Source organism: Lupinus angustifolius, chromosome LG03 (genome assembly GCF_001865875.1).
Source record: "Lupinus angustifolius cultivar Tanjil chromosome LG03, LupAngTanjil_v1.0, whole genome shotgun sequence".
In the NCBI taxonomy this organism is placed as follows: domain Eukaryota; kingdom Viridiplantae; phylum Streptophyta; class Magnoliopsida; order Fabales; family Fabaceae; genus Lupinus; species Lupinus angustifolius.
This window is the reverse complement of record NC_032011.1, coordinates 29,053,989-29,064,926: the sequence shown is the minus strand read 5'-3', so window position 1 is coordinate 29,064,926 and position 10,938 is coordinate 29,053,989. Positions and strand designations below refer to the sequence as shown.

The 10,938-nt window shown below is 33.6% G+C and overlaps 2 protein-coding genes across 2 annotated transcripts; both read right to left on the bottom strand.

Moving 5' to 3' along the window:
- LOC109344376 (uncharacterized RNA methyltransferase pc1998) lies at window positions 592–6,935 on the bottom strand. The gene is made up of 15 exons (XM_019583142.1): window positions 6,668–6,935; window positions 6,478–6,592; window positions 6,031–6,142; window positions 5,001–5,045; window positions 4,836–4,903; window positions 4,671–4,725; window positions 4,494–4,573; window positions 4,302–4,385; window positions 3,623–3,736; window positions 2,777–2,895; window positions 2,564–2,681; window positions 2,005–2,135; window positions 1,766–1,919; window positions 1,606–1,685; window positions 592–888 (listed from the first exon to the last, which is right to left on the bottom strand). The coding sequence occupies exons 1-15, from the start codon at window positions 6,901–6,903 to the stop codon at window positions 819–821; spliced, it is 1,581 nt and encodes a 526-aa protein (XP_019438687.1). The 5' UTR covers window positions 6,904–6,935; the 3' UTR covers window positions 592–818.
- Window positions 8,582–8,959, bottom strand: LOC109344378 (uridine kinase-like protein 2, chloroplastic). Its single transcript, XM_019583144.1, has 2 exons — window positions 8,809–8,959; window positions 8,582–8,711 (listed from the first exon to the last, which is right to left on the bottom strand). The coding sequence occupies exons 1-2, from the start codon at window positions 8,933–8,935 to the stop codon at window positions 8,602–8,604; spliced, it is 237 nt and encodes a 78-aa protein (XP_019438689.1). The 5' UTR covers window positions 8,936–8,959; the 3' UTR covers window positions 8,582–8,601.

Genomic DNA, 10,938 nt, shown 5'->3' with positions numbered 1-10,938 from the left:
ATAGTTATTTAAATTTGTTTTATATAAAGAAAGTTAGTGGAAATAAATTGGTAAGATTTCGCTAACCTAAATAACCCACTAGATAAAATATTTGCATGAACCTTCTCTCTTTTTTCTCTCTTCATTTTCTTTCCACGGTAAACGAGAAAAAATAACGAAATCACTCAACTTTCTCTTCATTTTTTTTTACATTTTCATCTCAACTAATAAGAACAGAAAAAAAAAATGAAGTTTTCATAATCATGGAGGGGGAAAGAACTTATTTTTCTAACTAGGCTTATAAAAAAGTCAATAGAAATAGAAAAAATTCACAAAACCCCTTAACTTTATGTAATTTGCAAATAAACACTACAAACTATTTTTTCTTTCAAATTATTCATTAAACTTTAACTATTGGTGAAATTGATTTTGTTGACAACCAATTAGTAATTTCACATTATCTTTATGTGAGGCTAATTTCACAAACAAATAAAGTTTAAGAAACAATTAGAAAGAAAAAATTGTTTGGGTTCTATGCACTTTCCCCTAAACTATAGAACAACTTATAAAGTCATAAACTTGGATCAAAAGTGGGATCAAAATTCAAAAATTTGGAAGTGGATAAGATAGAAAAGCATGTCATATTCTTTATACACAAATTATCAAATGATACTACAAAATTTCCTTTTCCATGGTTACAACAAAATCACAAAATGCTACTCACATCCACTTCTTCTTTTGTTCCCTTTGCAAAATCACACATTGATTAGCAAAGGGTCAAAGAAATTCTCTGTTAATGTCTCATATGCTAATAATTAATGTCTCTCAGCTCATTAGAACTATTTTTTCTTCTTCTTTCCTGCTTTCTTTTTCTGAGGCCCTCTCTTGAACACGGCTAGAACTTCAATGCTGCAACCAAATTGCAGATTATAGATTAAGCATGATACTAACATGTAGAAGAATGTTTGACACTTCCCAGGCATAACATAAAGTGGTGTTACTTTCGGTACGAGGGGAAGGAAGACGGTGAGCGTTATTAAAAGATGTACATCAAGGCTTAAGGTTTCGTTTGCGAGTTTAATTTTGGATGGAAAGGAAGACTTTACAGCCATAAAAATACACTTGTGATATGACTTTTAAGCCTTCAATTTCTCGTATGAAACGGACCCTAAAGAACCAATAAGTAGTATGAAACATTGAAACATATAAGTATTTGAAGTGAACAAAATTAGATCAAAGGTGTAGGTTCTAAATAAACAAAAAGCTGAAATGCAATTAGAGGAAGCGAATCACATGAGAACAATGCGCTATTGTGAGAAATGAGGACAATTAATATGAACAATTGGATCTTATTTGAACGGCCAAGATTAAAAAATACATACACATGACTATCATGTGACCAATAACTAACTTTTAATCATAACCACCCATGATTGGTTGTAAGGCCTAAATTAATTGTTCTCATAGTTTTTATATGAAAATTGTTCTCATTTGAGTCCTTTAACTCAGAGAATCTCAAAAAGGGTAGATTTAGTACTTTTATGCAAGTATGAAATAAGGTGTAAGAATTTATAGATACTTAAGAAAATATACAAATAATACGAAATCTAAAAAAAACATAAATACCTTTGGGTACCAGGAAAGAAATTAAAACCATGAGCTTTATCCAAATACCATACTTTACCAGACAACAATGACTTGCAGTCCTGTAGAAACTTGTTGCATTAACATCTAGATAATTCAAGTTTGAGAAAAGTTGAAATTCACCCATAATTTATGGAAATACCTCTTTAAAACTTTCCCATCCACAACTTATATATATGAGGGTTTGTGGCACCGATTGCGGGAAGTTCTCTGGAGATTGTTTGCTACCGATCTGGACCGAAGCTTCTTTAGCACGTAAAACCCATGGTCTTTTCTCTTCCTTTACTGAGTTTGAGCTGCAGTTAAAATGCACTGAATCAAAAAATGCCTGAGTCAAATATTTTAAATTGACAAAACATGTAAATTGGCAAAAGGAACTACCGTTCAGATGATATGACTCTACGCTCGATTGACGATATATTGTGCAAAGCCTCAACAAGGGATACATCTAGTCCTTTTCTAGGAGGATCGATGACAATAACATCTGAGTCCACAAGCCATGAAAAAGGATCCTGTTACATGCAAATGATTCGTGTAATCCACTGAAGATAACATATTACAAGGAGAGAAACTATGAAAATAACAAGCTTTCTCCCTTGGGCTTGAAAATAGATTTGCTTTTCAAATAAAATCTTCACATAGGTTGATGAAACAAACATGCATACAAGAATTTATGTTAAAGTAATAATAGTTATCTAAATAAGAGGGTGAGCCTCGTACAATGGTACGGATGCTATTTAGTGGTCAAGAGGTCACCAATTCAAATCCAGGAAACAGACTCTCTCTTATAGAGGTAAGGCTATGTACATCTACCTTCACGAGACTCCACTAGGTAGGAGCCTCATGTATTGAGCCACCCTTTTTAATAATAGTATATGAATAAAAAGTAATAATTTAAAATATGAATTATATGACGAGGCTTCAGATATTCAGTACTAACTTTTGAAGCATCTGCGTTATGCCAAGTGATATTGCTGTCAATTGTGGCAGGCAAACGATCAATAGTCTTCTCGAAAGATGCCCTTGACTCTTTGTTAATCTCAACGCATTTAACGGATCTGTAGAGAACTAAAAATATATTTATCCTCCAAATCAACTATATAACAAAAATTTAGAATATAACATTTGAGGTTTACAATCATCTAGTTCTTGCCTGCACTTTCTTGCAGCAGCTAATGACAGCCCAATAACCCCGGCTCCAGCATACAAATCTGCAACAGATGATCCATATGGAACATATTTATGTAACTTCCTCAGCAAGGTATCAAAGGCCTGCAAGTAGGAAAATTAGTATTAGCTATAATTCTCCTAAGCATTAAAAGGTTTTTCATATTATCTTATTAGAATTATATTATAAAATAAGATGACCTGCAGCTCAGCCGCAAATGATACAATAGCTCGAAAATCAAGCATACGAATGAGGATGCAAGAACAGAGACATATCAGTTCTTTCACAGCTAATGGTGAAGTGGCCCTCAGTAATACAAGAACACTGGATACAAGTCCGGGCACATACAGAATGCATGTTTTCGTGTTGAAGTAATCAAGAGTCCTCCATCAAAACGATATTTTTCGATCAGTACTTATGAAGCACAAGCAATTAAAAATGGAGCCTAATTTGTCCAACACATATCAGACACTTGAAACTCATAACTCTCATGTTGACACTGAGAATTCTATATAAAGCACTTAAGAAAGAAAAAAGCATTTAAGTTTGAATCTGACACTAGCAAGATTCTTTGCAGACATGTTTCTAACAGACAACAATCATATTTCAGATATATTTTCATATACTTGTTGATACTTGATATGTCAATACTATCTTTTTTTAAGGAAGCAATACTATATATGTATATATGCATCCATTTATTGATTTACATAACATGTAGTGTGTGTATTTTGTGTCTCGTGTCCATGCTTCAATAGTAAATAATTAAGAAGTTTCATTTAGTGCATTCTCCAATTAAACTATGAAAAATCACTAAGTAATAATTCTTACCCGTGTGTTTGCCTGGCCGAAACTAGAAGGGGCCAAGGACACATCAATTCCACCAACATGTTCCCAAAAATCTCTTTCTCCAAGCATATGTCTCCATCTATTCCCAAAAATTATCTGATTCATGAAGTAAGCATTCAAAAGCCATGAATCTTCTGATAAAAACAATTACTAATGATGCATGATGAAGTAATCATATGCTATCTAAAGAAGTTAGCAAGGAATTTCAGATGCAAATAGCTTAAGTAATAGAGAATCCAAACATTGAAATATCAAGTTTCAGCATTTAAAGACTGCTCCTCTAACATTTATTATCAACATCATTCACCTCAACCTCCAGTTTAGATATCATTTATAAACACAACCGAAGTTGCAAAATGTGAAATCATGACAGTCACAGAAAAAAGGAGATCCTATGCTCTCATAGGGCCTTGTTCCCCACCTAAACTTGTATGGCAGGACTTCGCTCCAACGGAAAAAAGTTGAAGATACGGCCATAATGAATCAACAATATATTTGATTTAAATTTCTAGCATAAATGTGATTCGGTATTGAAAAGCAGTACAAGAAACCAGTTTTTTCATAAGCATTCATTTGATTCGCTTCGCATAGTGCATACCATTTCCCATTTTCACCGAATACAAGTCCTTCATTTGTTTCATGAGAACGAATTAAAACTCACGTTGTTGCTAGAAGTCTGAAAGTTGGCCCAGACAGAGTGTATTAAATGAAGGCTGCTCCGTGGCCCACCGTTTTTCCATAGAAACTGCAATCAATCATATGAGCTATCATTTCTATAATAGAAAAAGAAGAGAGCACGACAGCATAAGAATCAATCAGATAAGTAAATAAACAAAGGAAACCACTAGCTCACATTTGCCAATGAATTCAGTTTGTCTGAACTAGCCGAATTTTCGTTCCTGGAATTCCAAACTAAAGTAACCTGAACCTTTCCTGAAAATATAAATTAATAAAATAAATGCTTAATATAATTCCATTACTAATCTGAAAATATCAAATCCTTTTTTTGACATAATACATAAGAAGTAACCATTCTTATATCTTTCTGCTGCAGGAAGAGATGTGTTGTAAGTTGTCACAGCCATCTGCAACACCACTCAACTTTAATTAATTTTCCCGAATTCATAACTTCGACTCTTAACTGAATTGAACAGCTACCCGCATTCAATTTTTTTATAACATATAAGCATTTCACCTGAACATATCGCAAATCGCCAGTACCCTCATCTTCAACAAATGGTTCTATATTCAATTCAGTAATACCTGAATGATTTGGAGGAAATCCACACAAAAAACAAATAATTAAATAAAAGAATTAAATAGAATATATAAACAAGTAATAACAATGACAATGAATTACCTTGTCTAAGAAGCTCCACGGCAGCATTAATATTAGGATGATGAGCTGCACTAATATAAGTTCATGTCAACCAATGAAAAACCTTAATAATTATATTGATCGAATTGCAATGCACCAAACGTGTAAAAGTTTTTTTACACTGTCAATCAATCATGCATTATCACATCATTAAAAAACAATACTCTTTTACAATAAGCGCCTTAGAAGTCACATATGGGTGGTGTACAATACTATGGCGCATCAAAATAAGTTTTAAAAAAAAGCTTAATTATGTTTTTCGGCCCCTAAAAAGTTGACTCAATATTGATTTCAATCCATAATTCTTTTTAGCCGATATTGTTCTAAACTTTTCGAAAAATTTAGTTTCAATTCATGTCATCAAAAAGGTGACAAAAAAATCACACTGGGCACTTCTTTAATTAGTAGGATAAGTGATAGTGGCGTGTTAGCGACTTTGGATGGACTAAAACTCAACTTATAGAACATCTAAAAGACAGGGGATCCACTTAAGATAAAAAAAACTTTCTCCTCATCTTAATCATCCATTCTATGGTAATCTAATAGTTCACATAATTTTGAATTAGTCAGTGGATCTTAACTATTAGATTTTCTTAGAATGGATGGATAACATGTGGATTAGGTTTTTTTAACGTAGATCTCTCCCCGTCTAAAAAGGGCGACCCAATGCAAGACTCTGTCTTAGGTCCTCTTTGCAAGTTGATATCTGGAGGGAAGGAAGATAAATAGAAGGCTGACATGAAATACACCGGTGAGATGACTCCAAATCATTCATCTTCCTTTCTAGGATTTAAACTCTCAAACATATAGGAAGGCATAGATGTAACATGTAAGCCAAGAGACTATTTCCAAGATTTAAATTCATAACCACTATAAAATATTTAACGATGACAGATGAAAAGTGGAGGGGCACGAGGCTCTTATCTAATAAGGTCCGGAGAGTGTGATAATGTATACAGCCTTACCCCACTCGTACGAAAAAACAGAACAATAATAGAAGGAAAGTATTTACCTTTACACTGTGGAATGTCAACTATATTATGAGTACCCTCTTCATAAAGCCCAATCAGAGGGTTAGTTGAAGAACCACGCACTGCTAATTTCGCACGACACCTCCATCCCCACTTCAAAAACAATTAAATATATAAATAAACAAATAAGAAAATAATAAAACCATTTAATGGGAAATGATGTTATTGTCCATTGTCGGTGTATACATTTTTTTTTTCTTTTTTTCAATATATATTTTTGTGAAATGAGGAAAAAGAGTGAAAGGAATGGGTACATAGTTATATCACAAGCTGTGTCATTGTATGTGATATCAACTGTGATTGATATAGAAAATAATTAACTATTAATTTTTTTAACTTAAATAGATTTTTTCAATCAATGACACACTAGTAGCACACGTAGTGACACAACTCGTGAGATAACAGATGTGCTCCCGAAAGAAATATACTAGTTTGCAAGTATCAAAAGTGAAGTCTGATACTCCATATCTTCGAAAGAAATTGGTAACATCATCTAATATAATTGGACGGTGGAGATTGAACTCGTGCGTGCACCCGGAGCACCTAAAAAAATGAAGATATTCAGTTTATAATTTAAAAATTCAAAAAATAAAAAGAGATGGAGAAGGTGGAGCGTACGATTGGAAGTGAGGGCAGTTAAGTGCGCAAGTTAGTGGGGGTTCAGTGGGAGAGATTTCTAGAGGCGGTGGTGGAGGAGAAGGGAGTGGGAGGAGTGCGGTGGTGGAAGTGGCGGCGTGAGTGGTGGAGAGAGAGAAGGATGGTGAGGTAGAGTGAGTTTGACGGCGGAGGGAGGAGGTTGGTTGGCGTATGCAGCTTGGTGTGAAAGGCGGGACAGGATAACATATGCTTGTCATGCCTGCCAAAATATCTTCCTCATTCTATAGTATTAGTATTTATATGGGAAGTTATCTACTATCTTATTATTATAATTCTACTTGTTCGATGAGCACCGATCCCAAAATGTCAATGGTTTAATTTCTGAGAATAATACTTGTTAGAAATGGTAGTGATTAATTTCTTATTCATAGATATGATACTGATATATTCTTGGTAATACCAAAAAAATAAATAATAATATATAATAGGAATTGGTACTAATCCATATTTTCACAAATCAATGATGGGATAAAAGGAATAATAATGGTTTTCATTTCATATGATAGAAACCATTTTTCAAGGAATAAATTATAATGGGTTTAATTCGATAAAAGGAATGATAACTGGTTTAATAAGAATTGTGAATTTTTTGTCGTAAAATTCTTTATCTTAAAATTTATTTTGAACGTACCCATTTATCATTGTATGAATTCAAAATGTTAAAAATACTAATCCATATTATAAAATATAATGGACATCAATTTAAAATAAAACATAATATTACACATGTAAATATTGATTTATTTATCTTCAAATAATGAAACCCAAAGATTAGCATAAAGTGATAATATTATATCCATAATTAACATGAGTTTAAGATTCGCATACTGATAGTGTAAAGTTTTTTATATTGTCAACACATCATTCATCGTTAATTTGTATTACTTTTGTTTTAAAAGTGAATGATAGTTAATAAATCAATAATGAGTGATTTGCTGACAGTATAAAAAAACAATTACATTATCAGTGTATATATATTAAAATCAACCAACATCCCCTGAATTGATAATCATCTATAATACTTTTTACAAGTGAATAACACCATAAATAAAGGGAAAAATGCAAACTGAAATTGATATCATCAATTAAGGTCTTGCAATAACTTTGGAGTAGCAGTGAGGACCGTCCTTGTTCAGTAGCTAATTTAACACCATGAAGTATAAGTTATGAACTTTGTAATGATGTAAAGGGGTTAGGGTAGAAGACTATATATTTATGTCATGTAAATCTAATGTTATAAGAAAGAGAATAGTCAGACACAACTTATTATTATATAATAATACATAGTGGTAGTCTCTCAACGCACTAGGCCATCCCCAACTCCTCCTCCTACCAAACCCATTTCCCTGGCCCAAAACCATCCCTACCACCTCTCCTACCCACACCAAACATCAGACCCCACGACCCTACCCAAAAACCCACAAACATCAAACGAATCACCCCTGCCGAGATGCAAGTTCGAAGGGATAAAGGTCTTTGCTATTATTGTGACGAGAAGTTCTCTTTTAGCCATAAATGTCCAAACAAACATTTGCTACTCTTACAAGTGGATGACATCAGCCCCAATGACCCTCACACAGACCCACCCGACATTCCCCAATCACCCGATGATCCTTCTCATATGGAGCTACACCTATCCTTAAATGCTATGACTGGAGCCAATGGTGTGGTCATATGAAGTATGGTGCATTGGGCCGGCTGCCCATTTTTCATAGTCAAACTCAAAGCTAAAGAGGTCGATGGTAAGATTGTTTGTCTTATGACTTGAATGTTACAAGTTTAAATCCTAAAAACAGTCTCTCAGCTATAAAATTTGCATACATCTATCCTCCCCCTACCCCACAGTCTCGGAAATTGGACCGCCCCTTTTTACATTCAAATCAAAATAGGCACATTTAAGAAGAGAAGAGTACCTGATTAACGAGAACAACACGGTGATCATGAAGCTGCTGAATAATCATATCACAAACAGTAGTCTTTCCAGAAGCAGTACCTCCACAAACTCCTACAAAACACAATCAACAAACCAATACATAATTAACCATAAACCAAACAAAAACAACAACAACAACAAAAAACAATGCAGAAACGATGAAACCAACCTATAACAAAGGGTTGATTATGAGAGGAACCAGAGAAAGAAGGATAAGAAGATGGAGAAGTGATGAGTGTATCGATACGAAGACCTGAGAAGTGGGCACTGTAAGATGCTTCCATTACGTTGTTCATTGAAGTTCGTTTATTCTGTATTGGTTTTTGTTTTATATTGTTTTTCTGTTACTCACTATTATGTTGTTTTATAGACTCGAACTCAGGTTCTTACTTAAGAGGAGGACTCAAGCATGTACCACTTGAAGTTCGTTAGTTCACTATGTTGTTTGTTAAGGAAGAGAGGGAATATGCCATGCATTATGCCTATGTGTTTATTTCTATATTATTTGTGGTTGACTTTATTTATTTATTTAGTATAAATTTTGGAGGTATGGAAAGAAATTGGAATATGTCAAATTCATTTCAATTAACTTATCAAGTATTAATTAGTTAGCATATATCTTCAAATTGACACATATTTGATTTCAATATCAATGTTGGGAAATAATGATATAAGATTTTATTATATTATCATATAGGTAAAAAGGTTTAAGTTTTATTATTTGTGAGCAATATTTGTTAGAAGTAATAATCATTTACTCCAGAAAAAAATAATTTCTTACTTAGTTTGAGTGAATACTCTTAGTTATACCAAAAATATTAATAGTGAGAATTTTTATATAAAATCGTGTTAAACCAATACGACTTCTGAATGATCAATTTTTTTTTAATTTGTCAATTCAAAAGTCGTAATAGGTTAACATAATTTTTTTTGGTGATTAGTTTTTTTCTTTCAAAATAAAAACTCATTTTAGATAAATATATGCATAATAAAAAATAATAAGATATTGTTGTAGTCTAATGAGATAATTGGTTTTACCCAATGAGCATAAGTTAGATTCATAATAATAAATGTTTTTCTCAATATGAGGATTTTGTAATAAAAAAAAGGAGGTGTGTGTAAGGGCAAAAAGTAAAAGAGTAATATGTGGTGTTTCATTAAAACTCAGAGAGTTATTTGTAATTTACTCTATATGAAAATCACTTGAATCTTAAAACTTTAGAGCAAGAATTTGCACACAAGTTAAAAAGTGTTGGATTTATATTTTAAGCAAATATTGGAATTTGAGGGAGATGAGGGTTTCTCAATGGCTGTTAGAAGTAGTGCAAGAATTTGTGGCTTATTTTGTAGGATTTGTGGCTTAGTAATATTAATGTATGGTGCCATATAGTTTTTTAGGAGGGCTTGTGTTGTATTATTTTATATATGGGTGTCTACTATTACATAATTCAGGTTTATTTCATAAGATTGGTGATGTGAAGGGCTAAATCTCCAAAATCTGGAGGGTGTTAAATGGAGTTGGATGAATGATTTTATTTCTAACAATCACTTACTCAAATTATGGGATTGCATCATGTGATGCGGCCACATCAGGCGGTAATGCAACCACGTCGAACCGCATTTGAGCTGCATCATGCTTAATCCAAATAAAAAATGCATTTTTAATAACAAAATAATTCACACTACAATGATTACAATATATGCCGCAATCGCACTAACCACAATCACAATCACAACCTGTTCCATATCAGTCATTTGGATATCCTATTTGCCCAGATAGTCTTCTCTCCCAACCGGCCAAGATCCAGGTACAACTAGTTACAGAATTTCACATGCCCATTGACCGGACCCGGTATGCTAAATTTGGGACTACTTCCGCTTGACACGCCACCAACAATGCATTGTCACGCCACCTGCAATCCCACCTACCGCTGCCAACACGACAAGGACATACTGCAATGAGACTATCGGACCTGACACCACCTATAAGTCAACTACGTGTAGAGTATGTGCCTGCCAAATCCGCCTGACATGGGAAAAGCAGCCCCCGACACACCAAAATGGTCAGCCATGCAGTATCCTCTAGAGCTACCATTCATCTCAACCATTATAAATAGGGTCTTCCCCAACAGGAAGTAACTTAATTTAAAACCTGTCACTTGTCATTATTACTCTCTACTTACTTCTTACTTCTTGCCTCTCATTTATTGTTTTCGAGCATTACTTCTCTAATCTTATACTAACTTGATCGTTGGAGAACATTTTCAAATACTTCTATCAGCAGGTCCAAATCTACTTC